At 36.5% G+C, this 18,754-nt stretch overlaps 1 protein-coding gene across 2 annotated transcripts in view; it reads right to left on the bottom strand.

Annotated features, from left to right (window-relative positions):
- The window catches only part of WDR26 (WD repeat domain 26), a 43,429-nt gene that overhangs the window by 15,543 nt on the left and 9,132 nt on the right, over positions 1–18,754 (bottom strand). For both annotated transcript variants that reach the window (XM_059997733.1, XM_059997739.1), the window contains exons 5-8: positions 16,519–16,616; positions 14,668–14,824; positions 9,367–9,505; positions 3,750–3,890 (exon numbers count right to left, since the gene is read on the bottom strand). In XM_059997733.1, coding sequence (XP_059853716.1) covers positions 3,750–3,890; positions 9,367–9,505; positions 14,668–14,824; positions 16,519–16,616 — 535 coding nt within the window. The remainder of the gene's footprint in view (positions 1–3,749; positions 3,891–9,366; positions 9,506–14,667; positions 14,825–16,518; positions 16,617–18,754) is intronic.

The raw sequence follows: 18,754 nt of genomic DNA, 5'->3' as shown, positions 1-18,754 counted from the left end.
ATAAATTAAAACATGTAATTTTTCCCAAGTAAGATAATGAAATGCCCAGTACTACATACCTATTCCTTCTGAGTTTCCACTTCTCCTTAGTTCATAGTTCTTTATAAATTTTATTCTAAAATTACAGTTCATGCAATTAGCAACTCCTTAAGAACATGATTAATAGGCAGAAAAACTATGCCCTTAAACTAGGCCAAGACTGTAGGCAATCTAAATTATGTTAAACTTCATATTCAAGATGCTCAAAATGTAGTAGGAAAAATGGGGAGAGAAAAACAAAAATTATTTTTCTGATATATAACTTTATTTCAATTAAAAGTAACAGAAAAGAATGAAGAACTTTTGTACTGTTTAGCACAGTCATTTTAAAGCATTCCCAACTAATCAAGACTATTTAGTTGATTACAACCCTCAGATATCCTCCTGTTATTTTTTCTAAGTTATCCAACTTAGAAGGTAGACACATACCATTTAATTTAGTCTTGATTCCATTTTGTTCATGGATTAGAAACAGGATCTGAGAGATAATAGCTGCCCTTGGTATAATAAAAAGTACATGGGCATAATTTTCCTGTGAGAAATGGGTAATCAAAAGTAAAAAAAAAAAAAAAAAAAAAGTGCATGATCAGGAAATGGGGCCAAGTAATAAAAGCAAAGAGGGCACAAAAACCAGAATGTCTTCCTTACACTGAAAAAGAAAAAAAAAATTCGGCAATCTTAAATCCTTCTCCCATATTGTTTATTGCTCTCAAGTCACTGTTTTTTTGGGTTGCTCGATATAAACAGGTAAAAAATAAAAGTTTAGAAACACGAATACACATGAAACAGCTAAATCCTCAGCATTTTCTATTCACAATTGTGTTAATACACTAAGTTCTGAAGTCAGAAATGGTCTTTTTCTCTGTTATGCTCAGGACCATGAGTGTATGAGGCCATTACAGGTATCCCCTGCTTTTCAATAGTTCACTTTCCGCCAAGTGGCTTTCACAAAGACCTACATTAGTACCTGTTTTTGCTAACCAAAAGACATCTGAAGAGGATTTTTGCTTTTACAAAAAAAGTCCGTGAAAAAGGAAAGTAGTGTTCAGTGTTTTGCAATGAATTGTCACAGAGGCAGCACACACCCTGAAGAGTGAGAGTGGCATCGCTAAGCTCCTTCCCAGGAACTGTGCTCAGCATCTCAGCATCAAGCTGCCATGGCTTTGAACTATGTGAGCATCTGTGCTTTATCTTGATTTCTTTTGTGCATCCATTAGTAAGATGTGTCCTAAGGTAACTGCTTCTTCACTTTACGCCAGGGGTCCCCAACCCCCGGGCTGCGCACAAGTACCGGTCCCTGGCCTGTTAGGAACTGGGTCGCACAGCAGGAAGTGAGCGGCGGGCGAGCGAGGGAAGCTTCATCTGCCGCTCCCCATCGCTAGCGTTAGCGCCTGAACCATCCCCTTCCCCTACCCGCCACACCCCCCCCCCCACCCTGTCCGTGGAAAAACTGTCTTCCACGAAATCGGTCCCTGGTGCCAAAAAGGTTGGGGACCGCTGCTTTACGCCATTTCAGCTTATGAAACATTCCACAGGAATACTCTACTTTTCAAGTAGCATGGGAAACCTGTAATTAGGAATCTACCTAAAAACACAAAGGAGCAATTTGAAAACTGACTTAAAAGAACCACTCTTTTAGAACAAGTCTATGTAACGTAATGCACAGTAAAACAGTTAAGCTAGAACATAGTTGAACTGTCCAGAAATTCAAAATTGACTCAAAGGAAGACTACACAGGCACTATAAATTGAGTCTCTATTATAGGATTATGACTATGTACCTCTCCTCCCTTTGAGGGGGGAAAAACAACTTTAATGGAAAAAAAAATTGTCTTTTAGGTCAGATTCAGTTCAAGCCTGTTTCATTGAGAAGCCATCCAATCTATTCTGTGCTTTGCCACCCCCCGAGCCCAATCAGAAATACAACACTGATTCAACACCGGTTTGATAAAAATGGCATAAAGACATTTTGGGGACAACTGAGGATTTTTTAATTATGAAATGAATATTAGACATGAGAGAATTAAAGTTAATGTTCTTAGATAAGATAATGGCATTTGATTATGTAGGAGAATGTTATTTTTTAGGAGATACGTGCTTAAGTATTAAGGAGTAAAATATCATCTTAATTTACTTCCAGATGTTTTGGGTATGGAGATATATATATATATATATATATATATATATATATATATATATAAGCACGTACATTTGTATGCATGCATGTAGGTATGTACACACATATGTGACAAAATGTTAGTAACATCTGTTGAATCTAGGGTGGCCGGAATACAGGTCATCACTGTCATCACTGTACTCATCTTTCAACCTTTCTCAGTGTTTGGAAATTTTCTTAATAAAAAGCTGGGTTGAAACAGAAATCTTACTGTAGAATTAGATTTATGGCACATCATCTTCAGGTACATCTTAGTATTCATCTGTCCTCTATACCATCTTATTGTATGAGTCATTTCTATGGAGCTCTAGCTTCACTCTCTTGGTAAAAATCAACTTACTTATAGGTCCTCAAACTCAAAACCACATCCTTTCAACTTACATTTCTACACTCAAACCCACAGCCTGAACTATTCACCTGCCTAGAGGTTAAAAAACCAAAGAACGGGACTTCCCTGGTGGTCCAGTGGTTAAGATTCAGTGCTTCCACTGCAGGGGACAGGGGTTCGATCCCTGGTCGGGGAACTAAGATCCCGCATGCCGCGCAGCACGGCAAAAAAAAACAAAAAAAAGAAAAGAAACATTATTAAAAAAAAAAAAAAAACCCAAAACAACCACCCCCTCCCGCAAAATCACCTAACCAGTCACCTTATAGAAGTTTAAAAAATAATTATGTGTGTATATATATATATATATATATATATATATTTTTTTTTTTTTTTTTTTTTTGCGGTACACGGGCCTCTCACTGTTGTAGCCTCTCCCGTTGCGGAGCACAGGCTCCGTATGTGCAGGCTCAGCGGCCATGGCTCATGGGCCCAGCCGCTCCAGCATGTGGGATCTTCCCATACCGGGGCACGAACCCGTGTCCCTCACATCGGCAGGCGGACTCTCAACCACTGCGCCACCAGGGAAGCCCAAAAATAATTTTAAATGATAACTACAAGGTTTCCAAATAGAGTCTGTAGATAATGGAGTGAACTCAGTGCTGAGTTTTTCTAATGGGATGGGACCCTAGATAAAGTGTTCAAGTTTTCATTTAGAAACCGTAATAAAACCCTTAATAATAAGTACTGAAAACATAATTTAAATTTACTAAACGAGATTGGAACATTAAATATAGGCAAGGAGATGGTGCAATTGCCATCAGAATGGAAAATTTGGTATAATGTCGATATTTTCACACTTGAAAGGTAAGTTTCGTGTACCACTGTGCAACTGTAAAACAACTGTAAAGTCTTTTTTGAGGTACAAAGTACTACAGTAAATAGTACAAATTATACACTACGAAGTACAACATCCCTAAAAATACCTGCTGATCATTCTTTCAAAAATGCTACTATGCTCAACATAATATTTAAATTTAGTATAAATCTGGACACCTGGGTTCCATTTGACGAATTATCTTTTACAAGAGATACATTCATGGTAATTTAGGTTGAATGATGCTGGTCTACAGATCATGAATAAAGTTATAATGAATACATGCAGTATGACTATACTTTAAAGACTAAACCAAGGATGAAATCTGCTCACTTGTACATTCCAAAGCCAAAGCTCAGAGCAGTCGTCAGGGCCACAAGCAACAAGATAGTTGTCATCTGGACTCCATGCAATATAAGAAACACCGTAAGCATGTCCTTCTAAAGTTTTAAGCAGTTTTAGCAGGTGTGTATCCTAGGAGGGAAAACAAGACAACTTAGTTAACTCCAATTCCTAAAGTCCCAAGAACTTGAATAGCTGCGAAGATGAACTTTGATAATATAATTTAAATCTGAGGACATTTCCACAGATTTCACCAATTTCCCCCGCAACTGAAGCTCTAACAGCTTGCTTCATAAAGACTCGTTCTTGCTGCAGTATCTGTTAAGCGTCTACTACACACAAGGGCATTGTATGCTAGATGGAAATAAAGATGACACAGACCTTGTCCTTATGAGACTTTCAAGGAAACTGAAAACAGGTATAATAGAAGCTAACCCCCTCCTTTTTAAGACCGTTTTAGTGAGATATAACTTACCATAAAATTCACCCTTTTTAAAGTATATGATTCAGTGGCTTTTAGTATATTCACAGATTGTGCAACCATCACTACTATCTAACTTGAGAACATTTTCATCAACCCAAAAAGAACCCCCATACTCATTAGCAGTTATTCCCCATTCTCCCTCCCTCCAGCGCTGGCAACCCGACTTACTCTATGGATTTGCCTGTTCTGGACATTCCATATAAATGAAATCATACAACATCTAAGTCTTTTGTAATTGGCTTCTTTCACTTAGCATGATGTTTTCAGGGTTCATCCATGTTGTGGAATATAACAGTATTTTATGCCTTTTAGTTGCTGAATAATATTCCATTTTATGACTACACTGTATTTTGCAACATCTGGATTGTTTCTTTTTTTGGCTATTATGAATAATGTTGCTACAACTATGTATGAGTTTTTGTGCAGACCTGTCTTTATTTCTCTTGGGTCTATACGTAGGAGTAGAATTGCTGGGTCATTTGCCAACGCTGTGCTAAACACTTTGAGGAGCTGCCAAACTGTTTTCCAAGTGTTTGAACCGTTTTACATTCCCACCAGCAGAGCTATCACTTATTTAGTGCTGATCAGTAATAGCACTATCCACAAACAATATCTCATTTAAACCTCATAAATCTAAAAGGTTAAGTATTAATTCTCCTCCCCTGTATTTCAGGGAAGGAACTGAAGGTTCAGATAGGTTACAAACTTGCCTTTGTTGATACCAGGGAACCTGAGGTGCCCGACTCTGAAGCTTTACAGGATGAACTATATATAGCGCAAACACTGAAGTGACAAGACTGGAAAACCTGACACCATTATTTTAGGCTAAAGGGTTAAATTTTATCCTGTGAGTGAAGAGCCACTTATGATTTTTAAGCTTGGGAATATATAATATACTTGGTTTTAGGAACAGAACTCATACAACAGTGTGGAAGATGAATCAGAACGAAGAGACACAGGATAAGGACACCCCTAATGAGCCAGCACAGCAGCCATATAGTTAAGACAAAAAAATGAGGCCCTAAACTAACATGGTCAGGACTGAAAGAGGTCAGATCAAAATATACATGGGACGTAAAACTGACATGACAGGATGAGACAAGAAATGTTCAAAGACAACCTCTAAATTTCTGTTTTAGGGGATAAGGATGGATACAGACAGTGAATAGAGGAAGCAGGAATTTGGCTAGACTAAAGACTTATGGAGACCAGTTTTGAGCCTCAGGGAAATTCCAATGGTGATGACCCACAAGCAGTTAGAAATGGGTCTGGAACTAGCCTGCTAAAACAAGACTGGGAATTTGTTTGACAAAATTCAACAGTTCACAATGTAATTACTTCTGATTCTTCTTCGGGAAGATGACAATAGGTATGGAGTATTTTATCACAGTATCATTAGGTCAAAGTGGCTTGCATAATTTAATAAGCAAGTCAATTCTTTTGGACTAGTTCAAGATCTTCTAGGAACAAACTTTCATTCATAGTGGTGCTTTAGATCTACACAAAGATTTGCTTCTAAACTAATGACAAACAGTACTACTACAGAAGTGTTTAACTCAAAAACTAAATGTCCATCAACAGATGAATGGATAAAGATGTGGTACATATAATACAATGGAATATTACTCAGCCATAAAAAGGACTGAAATTTGATCATTTGTAGAAATGTGGCTGGACCTAGAGTCTGTCATACGAAGTGAAGTAAGTCAGAAAGAGAAAAACGAATATTGTATATTAACACATATATGTGAAATCTAGAAAAATAGTACAGACGAACCTATTTCCAGGGCAGGAAGAGAGACGCAGACGTAGAGAATGGACGTGTGGACACAGTGGGGAAGGAGAGGGTGGGATGAATTGGGAGATTATGTTTGACATAAATACACTACCATGTGTAGAACAGACAGCTAGCGGGAACCTGCAGTATAGCACAGGGAGCTCAGCTTGGTGCTCCGTGATGACCTAGATGGGTGGGATGGGGGGAGGGGATGGGAGGGAGGTCCAAGAGGAAGGGGATATATGTATACATATAGCTGATTCACTTCGTTGTACAGGAGAAACTAACACAACATGGCAAAGCGATTACACTCCAATAAAAAAAATACCAAAAACTGTTTCATGCACATTAATTAAAAAATACAACGCTGTAAAACAGGGGTCCCCAACCCCTGGACCGACACTGGTCTGCAGCGTGTTAGGAACCGGGCCACACAGCAGGAGGCAAGCGGCGGGTGAGCCAGCGAAGCTTCACCTGCCGCTCCCCGTCACTCCCCGTCGCTCCCCATCGCTTGCATCACCGCCTGAACCATCTTCCCCCCCGCCCCCACCCATGGAAAAACTGTCTTCCACGAAACCGGTCCCTGGTGCCAAAAAGGTTGGGGACCACTGTAAAAGAAGAAGTTGAAAACAAATGAGAATATTAATATTGTATCTTCTGAAGTACAATATCTCTATAGTAAGATATTCCAAGTGGTAATACTGTGTTCATGGAACCCACTTAACTTTGCTTGGATTTTGGGCAGGGGAATGGGTAAAATTCCTTTTTGGGGGAAAGGTAAGAAAACCTGTTAAAAGAAACTAGGCATTGGAATCACATCAATTGAAATCTTAAGGTTCTCTATACATTCTTTTTTCTATCCATTAAAAGTACACACACACAAAACACATGTTCCAAAAGAGCACCAATTTTCTTAAGAAGTTTTTCAAATAGTATTTGACAGAATAAAATATCATGATACCAAAGTCTATGAATGTAAGCATTAACTCTGCATTTCCCAAGCTAATCTGGCCATAAAAGCCCTTTACATATAACACCTATTAACATCTTGCTTAAGCAGTATTCTCACAGAAACACTTTGGGAAACACTGGCATAAAAGTCTGAACTCCTTAGTGTGCAAGATCCTCCTCGACCTGGTTGCTACTTACTTCATTAACCTCATCTCCTAGTCTACAAAATCTCTTTGCCCAAATGTCCAGCCACATTATCTTTCACACAAGGACCAGGTGTAACTGGTTTTGCCTAAATAATTATTTACTTCTCCTTCACCCAAGACTTAACTTGTCTTAACTTTCCCTTGCTTTCCAGTTCCAGTACACTATATTATCAGGAGCCCAGTGTGACTTCTCTCTATCAAAAGGCCTGGCACACAGCAGGTGCTCAATAAATACTTGCTAAACCAAAGGAACTCTTACACACTGCTGCTAGAAGAAAAAACAAAATAAAAAAAGTTTTGATATTGTTGCTTTCTTTTCAGACATCTTGCAAATAACTACTGAACAAAAATGCTCCTCATAATAGTATTCAAAGGCTATGACTGGATCCCAACCTATTTTTCTAGTCATGTTTCCCACGCTTTGCCTTAGTTATCCTATTCTCTTACTTGGGGGTGGGGAGAAAGGAAGGGAAGGTCCCTCTCTTCCTTTTCCTGTCTCTACCTGTGCTATGCACAGCAAGCCTCAAATGAGGTACTCCTAACCTGTGAAGCTACTTGGTGCTTTCACAATACTTTACATATACTGTACGATTCTTATTTCAATGTATGTAATTCCCCTTTCTAAACTGTGCATTCCTTTCACAGAGGTTCTTAACCTGAGATCTAAAGGAGTCATCCAGGGATAGAAGCAGCAGTCCTTGTACTTGAAAATGCACACCTTTATTTTCACTAACCACAGACTGAAGTTCAGTATTTCCTTCAATCTTGAATGCAGGCAGTTAACAAGCAAGGTAGTATCAAGTATTATATTAGGTCATATTAGGTGACTGTTAATAATGGAAATCTCAAATATTTTCACATCATATTATAGTTGTTGCAGATATCTCAAAATATTATTTATGCTTGTCACTAATTCAAAATTCTTATAGCTATCAGATCTGCTGCTAGAATTTGTTACTGAATATGTTAATAAAAAAGCAGCATTATTACTATACTGTATCTGTACTATTTTGATAACTATATTTCAATATAATTGGGTTTCCTTTGTAATTAATATATAATATATACTTGGGCTTCCTATGTGTTTTGGTTTATGCATTTAAAAACATTATTCTGAGGAGGGGGTCCACAGGGTTCAGACTGCCAGAGGAGTACATGGTACAATAAAAGGGAAAGAATGCCTTATTTAAGACAAAGGGTAGATCTTATTTACCTTTCTTCATTCATAGCATAGTGCAGGTACACAAGAATTGATGTATGCTGTCAAATTTGATTCTCTTCTTTTTAAAATATTTCCTTTTATGGCTCCCTTTCTCTATTTTTTCAACATAAGAGTTCAAAACTTTATTGTGGGCTAATATCATATTCTAATTCTAAATTTTAAAATAAGATTACTTATAATTTCTCATTTTAGGTGAATGACTCCTATACCAAATACATCTCCCTAACCTATTGGAAGTCACGTACTTCCTTGATTGCTCGATAAATGTTTAATTGGCTGAAAAAAATGGAAACACTTATTTCTACGAATCTGTAGGTCACCTGGTTATAAACAAAGACAAATCTAATTTTAGAGAGAACTTAGAATTTTAAATCCAGAATACAATACTTTTCATATGTATCACTGGGGGGGGGGAGAAATGGGGGGGGTGTTTAACAGAGGTTCCACAAATTACAGAAGATAATGAAGGGTTTCAGAAGGCAAAATGGTAACGAGTCTTTTCTAACCTGTGACAGAATGGACATTGTATTAATCTGTAAATCAAGTATTAACAAAGATAAACTGGCAGAGACATTAAGAGCAGTAGGTCTGGAGTAAAAGTATTCCTGGATTTAAGTCTAACTCTGCCATTTATAAGCTGTGAGGGCCTGGGCATTTAACTTTTATCTAGGTTTCCTCATCGGAAAACAGGAGATATTAGAATCTCACAGCGTTATTCAGAGGATAAAACTAGATAATGCACGCACAGACCAAGTACAATCCTAGCACATAACGCTCAACAATTTTGATAATATTAATCTGTATATATTACCTAAACAACACAGAAAGAGATAAGACATGACAAAGATGACAAAAAATGCTCTTGGAAAAGAATGCTACTTATATACACATACTTTAAAAATATGTACTCAATCAATTAGATTAAAAACTACTTTTTGCAATCTAAACATTCATACTGGAGTACATACCGGATCAACTTGCCATATGATAACTGTCGTATCTTTTGATCCTGTTGCTAGTTTAGTGCCATCGTTAGAGAATTTACAGAACCACACTTCATTACAATGCTCCGTAAGTATCTGCTGAGTATAACATGGGAACTGCCTCCTAAAACAAATAAGTCCACAAATAATTATCCTTTTAAAATAGATTAAGAGTAATAATAATGAAAAAGGTTAAACAACTGATGAAACTTCTTTGAAGATCAAAAACTTTCAAAATAAAATATGAATGCATTTGTAAATCCTAAGAATCACATTTATATTGGTTATATTGAAAAAGAAAATATTATAACATTAGTCAGGCAATCTCAGGGGAAATCAGTAACCTAAAGTCTGCTTCAATTTACAATTTATCCTTTCCCCCCGCCCTCAAGATTAAAGAGAATTTTTGGTCTGATTAAGTCAGTTCATATAAATAAAAATTAACAACCAGGGCTTCATGTTTGTCTGTATAAGTGGGCTGGCATCAGGTTGTTCTAGAAGAAATAATGTACATTTTCATTTATATAAAAGCAACTTGGCATAACAAACAGAACAGGCACTGTAGCCAGACAATTTTGGGTCACAAGCTTTATTATCTTTGCCAAGTCATTTAACTCCTCTGAGTCTCAGTTCTCTCATCTATAAAATGAGATGAATATATACGTAACAAGGTTCTTAGGGTTCCTATAAGGATGAGAAACACATCTGAAGTTGCTGGAATGTAACAGCTATTCAAAAGTGATTACCAGTATTACTTTGGGGACAGCAAAGGAGAAGAGCAATACATGGTAGAGGCTGTAGTGGTCAAGAGTAAAGCCTTAAGAATGGGAGCAGTAGAGTCTGAGAGACTTAGGTTGAAATCCTGGCCACTTACTAGCTGTGATTCTGGGAACTTATTTAATCTCTCTAAATCTCAATTTTTCCAGCCATAAAATAAAGACAGACAAGGGTACTTGCGTTATAGAATTCCTTTTACAAGGATGAGATAATGAATGTAAAGCATTTAGACTGAGTCTGACGCTTAGCCAGTACTTTGTAAGTTGCAGTTTTTATACATTAAGGGTAAAGAATTCTATGATTAACTTTCCTAAGTTAAAGAGGATAAAGTTATCCTAAGAATGACTATTCTCATTAAGCACTCACTTTTAAAAACCATTCTATCCTTTTCCAGTTTCTACATCAGGACTGTCCAATAGAGCTTTCTGTGATAATACCCACGTTATATAACTGTACTGTCCAATCTGATAACCCTACCTGTATGTGGCTAGTGAGCACTTGAAAGGTGGCTAGCACACTTGAGGAACTTAGATTTTTTTCATTTAATTTTAATTTGAATGACTTTTCCTTTACATTTAAATGGCTACATGTAATTAATGGCTACTGTTGGGACAGTACAGATCTGTATTGTAAAAAAGTTACTTAAACGTTAATGGGTAACTTCTAAGTCTGTTTTAAAAAAATGGTCTTCTCTATTTTTTTCCCCCAACCAATCTATAATTTAAGAACATATTCTGTCAATTCACCAGCCTGACTGGCAATATGTAAATTAAATTAACATTCTTTATCTGGCACACATGGTAATGTACCTTAGCAGTTGGCTACTTGGAGACTGCTTTAAACGTTTAGACTAACTATAAATTGCTTTAATATTAAAATATTAGTCTATATCTGAACTGAAACATAGTCAATTCCAGTTTACATTTATTAAGCACCTATTAGATGCCAAGGACTGCGCTACATGCTTTACACACAGTAGCGTTAATTCTCAAAACTACCTTGCAAGGCAAGTAATAGCCCCATTTTCAGGAGGCTCAAGGAGAGCAAGTAACTTAACATATATAAAACTGATAAATAATTGAACTAGGATTATAAACCTATGGCTGACTCCAGGGTCAGTTTTCTTTCCAAATATCATTTTTCAAATCATATTTTTCAAGACACTGCTGGATAAAATTTCAATCAAATAAGTACTTCTAAATCAAAAATGATTTTTCCCCCTCCTATGGGTAATAGTCAATATTTATTCAGTGAGAAACACTTTATATCTAGGTATAAAATACACAATAATTCAAATGGCTAAAGTCGATCATGAATGAAGATATATCTAAAATCAGAGCAGCAAAATGTTCTTAAGGAAGGAATGATTCATAATCAAAATTACAGGGTGCAAGGCAACCAGATTATTGACAGTCAGTTGTATCTGAATGTCAAGGTGGTATTTAAATTGTCATTATTTTATTATTACTTAAATAATCTTTTAAAAAGACTAATTGACAACCCCTAGTTTATTAAAAGGCTATGTCTTTGTTTTCAAGTAAATTTAAAATTTTAAGATTTGTTAAAAATATCAGTACCTTCCCAAATCAAACTGAAGAAAAGTAGCATTTTAATCAAGCATTTTAAACCTTAACATTTTATAAATCTTAACACTCTATAAATATTTTATGATCCTTTACTAAAAAATAATACTTATAAGCAGCTATCTGTGGAAATATTCTTCCACCGTTTGCTGGTGGAAAAAATCCCACAGAATTACTTAACAAGAAAATTCCTGTCCCTTACTGATCAAATTTCACCAAAAATATGTATGCATGAATTGTGAAAAATATAAATAATATACAATCTAATGAAATTTCTTCAGTGCTGATCAAGATAAAAAAAAGTTATAGTTCATATTTTCATAATCAATTCTTTATTCTCCAGAGATTAAAGAAGGCCGGTATTTAGATTTAAATGCTAAGATTTAATTCCGAAAATACAGTTTTCTAGTTTCAGTGCTAAAATGTAGTTTCTAAAAGGGAATAAAACAAACAATAAAAAATATCAACTTTTATTTTGAAGACATTCAGATGAGTCAGGAACACCAGCAATTACATAAAATTTAGGTTCTATTTTCCCAGTTCAGCAATAAAGGGCACAACTCACTCTAAAGACTATATATACTGACTTAGTTAGTGCCTGACATCTATCTCCCCACTTAGTGTCTCCCCAGAGTGAAAAGTCAAGGCTGACTCCTTGGAGAAACTGGGTAGATGGAAGCCTTTCACTGAGAGAGGGAATTCAATAGGAAAAACAGACTTTGCAGGGATAAGTGAGAGGAGAGGGAAATTCTTGTTTGAGATGTTGCACTTACGGTACTTGAGTAATATCCACATTGTCGTATTAAGGTCTAAGGCTTAGGAGATAGTTCTGTAGCTCTAGCCCAGACCTAGGGGTCATTAGAATCATGTAAGTATAACCTAAACAGGAAGAGTAGGGTGAGAAAAGAAACATAGTTCTGGAACACAAACTTATTAAAGGGACAGGGAAAGCGGAGGAGCCTCTTCCCTGGAGGAGTAGCCAGGAGTAAAACCGAGTCTGGAAAAAGGAAAAGCTTCACGGCAAAGCAGTCAAATGCTATAGAAATGCTAAGATGTAGGTTGGAAAGTAGCCATTGGATTTAATAAAGATGTTGTTCTTTATCAACATTACGAACAGTTCTGGTGTTGTGTTGGCTGCGTAAACCCTAATACTACAGAGATCTGAAAGGTGAAGAAGTAGTAAGGAAGGCAACTATTTTAGGAAGTTAGCTCTACGGCGGGGGGGGGGGCATGGGCAGTAATAACCAGGAAGAGCACAGAATCAAAGTTTTGTTTTGTTTTTAGAAGATTATAGGGAAGACCTTCCAATCGTCAATGGTTATTTCTGAGGAGCAAGAACTCTTTCATTCTTACGTAACACTTCAGAGTGCTTTCTATGCAGGTTTATAGGAGTTTGATCCCTGATCTGAGGGTTGGAAAAAGTCAGACTAAATACTGTCCATCATTTACTTTCACAGGTACTGGTATAGAAATTAAAGCACTTAAGAAAAATGTAGGTCATGTGCTCATAACATTGCAGTTTCCAAACAGGAAGGCAAGCTCTCAGCTTACTGACACCTCCTGAACCATGAAGTCTACCATATATACCTTTCAATGTATTCCACCACCAATAAATTCATGAACCAAAAAAAATTCGGGTTCACAATCGCCTTAATTTTAACATTGATCTCAAATTCCCTAAAGAAGCTATAAAATATGAAACCAGATAGCCTTTTAATCTATTATCTCCTCCTACCTCTATTCAACTTAAACGAAAAGAGTTAAAAATTCTCTTAAGCAAATCAGAGAACAATGTTAAAGAATAACAAGGGATAAAGGAAAAAAGATCTCTAATCACTTTCTTTAAGTACACCACGTAATTATCCAATACTTTAAGATAACTAAGACTTAAGTAATTTATGGCCAATAGTTCAATTATCTATTTTTTAAATTGCAATGGGGGAGGGTGAAGTGAGAATCCAACTACATTTAAAAGTAGTTTATGCCCAAGTAAACGATGATCTTAAATCGCAGTGCATGTATGCACACATATATGAGTTTTGTAGTTATTCAGAAATTCCTTGTTTTTCCAAAGCTCTCATACTTATACATTTTTGTTCTTCCTATGCATGTTATTTTCAGTAGTTCTCTGAGGATATTTGATAAAAGAAACTGAGCATATGCACTGCAGCTGTTATGTCTGGTTCACCAGACCCAAATAATTTTCTTCCTGGAGTTTGAAAGATTTCACAATTTGTTTTTCAGTATCTTAAAAATTAAAGCTCTGCTGAAATTTTGGAGATCATTGTTCAAATAGTAGGGACTTTTTTACTCAAAACACTCCTAACATCTAAAGTGAAGCCCGAATTCTTCAAAGTTAAAATTATGTAGATGGATAGGTATGATAAAACCCAAACCAGAAAGTTAATACCTGTTGCTCTAAACATGTCTAGTTGAAAGGTCACTTTCAACTAAAAAGCAGAACTTTCATTATGAAAAAAGTATTTCCATGACCTTTACGAGCAGAAAATAATCTGGGCTATAGTTAAAACAGCCATAATGTCCAGGAAAAAAAAAAAAATCACTAAGTGATCTCCGGCATCCAAGGACAGTAAACACTTCAATCACTGGCATTCTTATACAGTATCACTTACAAATTCTTAAAAAAATGGCCAGATATAGAAAATGACCAACCAAACCCACAGGCAAATAAAGGCAAAACAGGCTTTGCAGCTTCAGTTCTCAAGGACTGGTTTCCTATATAAACATATACAAATTTCTCTTAATTGTCAACTTCAAGAGTTCTAGCTGTACTTGTGAATGCTAAAGCAAACATGAATTGTTTTATGGTGACAGGATAAAACTCTAAAAAAACATTTTAATAAAGTTCATAAGTGAGACCATAAAAGGTTAGCCTACTTTAGAATGTAAAAAGTTTTTCTCTTACCTACTACAAACATGATCTATAAGCAGAGACACAGAATCTAGATTATTATCAAGTTTCGTATTGTGATATAGGCACCGATCCCTTTGTAGTTCCACCGCCTGCCGCAGGAGAGTTTGTAAACGCCGTGGAGGAAGCATCACTGATGGTGGTAAATAGGCTTTAATAGAAGATATTTTTAAAAAGAGAAATAAAAATTAAAATTAAAAAAACAAAACAGTTTACTTTTATTTAGGACATCTGACTCATCTTCTGCTGTACTTGCCCTTACTGTAATAATACCATGCCCTTAAATAGAGCAGTTCTGGGCGACATAACATGTAAGCTTCATGAATATCTGTCAGCACCTACAGCTAGGTTGCCACTAGAATGGAATACACTTGGGCAGGAGGGCTTTAATTTGCATGTGGATCCCCTAGAACAACAACAACAACTCAGCAAAAAATAAAAGGGCACTGATGATGAAAAGAAAATCTAGAGATAACTGTGTCCCAGAGGGAGATGAAGCATCACTGCAAGTATAGGAAAAATACCCACTTAACGAAGAGCGGGCCAAAATGTTGGAACAAGTTCCAGGTCCCATCAAATTGCTTCTAATGCCAAGGATAGTGTGAAAATTCAGGGAATATAACTGGAGTTTTGATTATAGATACCAATCTATTCCAATCCTTCAAGGCTTACACCTCCACAACCACATGGTCTTCTGATTCTTAGGATCTCCACTCCCACCTCAACATGAAAACACAGAATATGGTATAACCACAGAGGGAAAGAGGGTCTTTCATTATAAAGATGTGGCAAAAATGAAACCCCTACTCTAATTTGGAAGTTATATAAAATATTTGGAAGGAGGGTAAAACATTTTACCTAAAGAAATCTGTGCCTTACTGTTGAAATCAACAAAAAACAGGCATACCTCGGAGATACTGTGGGTTCAGTTCTAGACCACCGCAATAAAGGGAACATCACAACAAAGCGAGTTACAAATATTTTTTTGGTTTCCCAGTGCATATAAAAGCTGTGTTTACACTACATTGTAGTGTGTTAAGTGTGAAACAGCATTATGTCTAAAAAAATGTACAAGCCTTAATTAAAAAATACTTTATTGCTAAAAAATGCTAACTATCATTTGACAACTCAGGGTTGCCACAAACCTTTAATTTGTAAAAACTGCAGTTATCTGCGAAGCGCAATAAAGTGAAGAGCAATAAAACGAAGTCTCCCTCTATCTAAAACACTTGTGGCTTAAAGCTGTGGTTTACATGTTTTTTCCTCTAACCACAGCATTTCTCCCCCAAACAGAATCTTAAGCGGAGCATCACTACATAAAAGAAATGAAAGGAGACTTGCTCTGGGACCAGCATCCTGTTACTGACTCCTGAAGTTAGCTTCTTAGACTCCATGGTGGAATTTGAAGTCTCTGGTTTAAAGGGCCTCTTACACTGACATATATACACTACCAAACATAAAATAGATAGCTAGTGGGAAGCAGCCGCATGGCACAGGGAGATCAGCTCGGTGCTTTGTGACCACCTAGAGGTGTGGGATAGGGAGGGTGCGAGGGAGACGCAAGAGAGAGGGGATATGGGGATATAAGTATACGTATAGCTGATTCACTTTGTTAAAAAGCAGAAACTAACATAAAAATGTAAAGCAATTATATGCCAATTAAGGTGTTTAAAAAAAAAATAAAGACCTATCAAAAAAATAAATAAAGGGCCTCTTAATGGATTCCCCCTCACTCCTCTTACATAACCACTTGATAAGAGTATGTCTAGACACAAGTCTTCCTAATTGATTCGTAGTATCATTTCTAAGAGAAAATACAGAAACATCAAAATTCAAGACTCTTACTCTGAAGTTTGTCCAACAGTTTGGATCGTGAAGCTGTTCCTTTGCCTTCCCATTCCGCTTTTGCACGTAGGTCTTCTGCATGGCTACACATCAGATACCTAAAAATATGACAGGAGAAAGCACCAAATATCAAACCCTTTTCTCTGAATTAAACATAATTGAAAAGTACTGATTATACTTTGGATATCTAGTTCTTACTAAGAAATATAAATCAGGAAGAAATTTCTACAGTGGACCCAATTCATTAATACAACCTGGCACCTGAATATAACAATAGAATAGTAGATATTATTGTTATGCTATCTATTAACAAAATGCCTCCTTATATTTACTGTTATGTATCATTATACATATGTAGCTCTTATTGGGTGCCAGGCTCTGTTCTTAACTAAGCACTCAACATATATTAGTTCGTTTTATGTTCATAACAATCCTGTATGAAGTAAACACTATTATTCTATTTTTACAAATGAGGAAACAGAAAGCTTAAGTAGCTGGCTTAGGGTTAAGCAGCAAAGTAGAAAATGAACCCAGGCATTGTAGCTGCAGAACTTTCTCTTAACCAGTATGCTAACCTAACTGCTCCTCAATAAACAAAACGAAACTAAAAAAAAAAAAACCTTCAAAGATACTCATACTCAGTTAACTAAACAAAAACAACATACCTTCAAAAGTTTTTCATAAATGCCACTCAAGAAATGGTATAATTGGATAATCATCCTTGTGTCATCTTGTGAAAGGTACTGAGATCCCAAAGCAGAATATTTGGGAACTGTTTTATTACTCACTATATGTGCCGAAGGAGGCATAAATGCTAAATTCATGGATTCTGGAGAATACATGAGGGCCCCCTGCTGGAAGTGTGACCCTGACCTGGTTCTGGCTCTTCTCAGAAGAACAGGCTTTAAAAGTAAAAGAAGTGAAAGAATTATTCAAACCTGGAGATTAGACCTGGCAAGTAACTCTCCTGCTATTTCGCCTAGTACTCTGGTCTCAGACAATCTGTTCTTCTCATTTGTAACAAGGGTATTAAGTAGGGTAGTGAGGATTAAATAAGAGGGAGTATATGAAGTACTTGGTCTACTACCTGGTATATAGGTAGAGCTTGATAAATGGTCATGTAAGTATCAGAAACCTCTCAGTTAACTTGAGTATCACCACCTCCTTTTCTTAACTGCATATTGCATTTAGCATATTACATTTAGCATCTAAATAATGTAATAGCCTCTTACCCAACAGCAGAACTACTTGTTCTCTTGCTGTTTACTAAATATATAGTGCCTTAGCTGATGAGAACTTACTTTTTAATATGTAAGTAATTACACTCACAAAACCCTATAAAAGAAGTTGGACAATGCAAAAATTTGGCTTCCAAAATAACTTTTGGGGAGTTATTATCAATTTTACGAAAAATCGTTTACTTTTAGAATTTTCCAAAAGTTACCCATGGTTGCTCTGCTCCCTTTTGAAAATACACATTATACCCTAAGGTTTCAAACGCGTGTCTGTTTATGGGAAGTCATGTGGTATAACTCAAAGGACACTGGACTAAGAGGAAGAAACCATGTCAATTCGACATCTTGTCATTTCTGGGCCATTTCCTTACGTGAACAATACTTGTCACAGTTAAAAGATAAAAATGCAAGGATGAGGTTTAAGTGTTTTGTTGGAAGAAGTGGGTAGAAGGTCTCACCGTTTACGAAGATGAGGAAAACGAGAGGAGGAGCAGGTTTGTGCGGGCTGGGTGGGTGGAGGGACAATGGGAATTAAGCATTTCTGTTCTCAACACGTAACTTTGAGATACCTTTTAGACATCCAAATGGAGACTGTCAAGTAGGCTATCAGGTATATACACTTTGAGTTCAGATGAGAGGGTAAGTTTAAGAGCCACTGGCATGTAGATGGTATGTGAAGGCATAGTATAGAATGAGATCACCTAGAAGGTGTGTGTAGACAGAGAAGGGAGGGAGGTCCAAAACCAAGGGTTTGGGCACTCTAACATTTAAGGGATCGACACGAGGATAAAATGAGATTGTGTCTATGAAACGCTTAGCAAGGACCTGGTACATGACAAGCATATGTTAAAAAAAAAAATGTCTGTATGCATCAACACTAGAAACTTTATTGCTTTTTTTTAATAGAAGATTATGCCACAGGGCTTTTATAGAAGATCATGAAATGGCATTTCACTGTTAATACATATTTCTTCTCCCTTCACCCACTTAAGCATCTCTCT

Source organism: Delphinus delphis, chromosome 1 (assembly GCF_949987515.2).
Source record: "Delphinus delphis chromosome 1, mDelDel1.2, whole genome shotgun sequence".
Lineage (NCBI taxonomy): Eukaryota > Metazoa > Chordata > Mammalia > Artiodactyla > Delphinidae > Delphinus > Delphinus delphis.
This window is presented reverse-complemented; position numbering and strand designations above follow the sequence as displayed.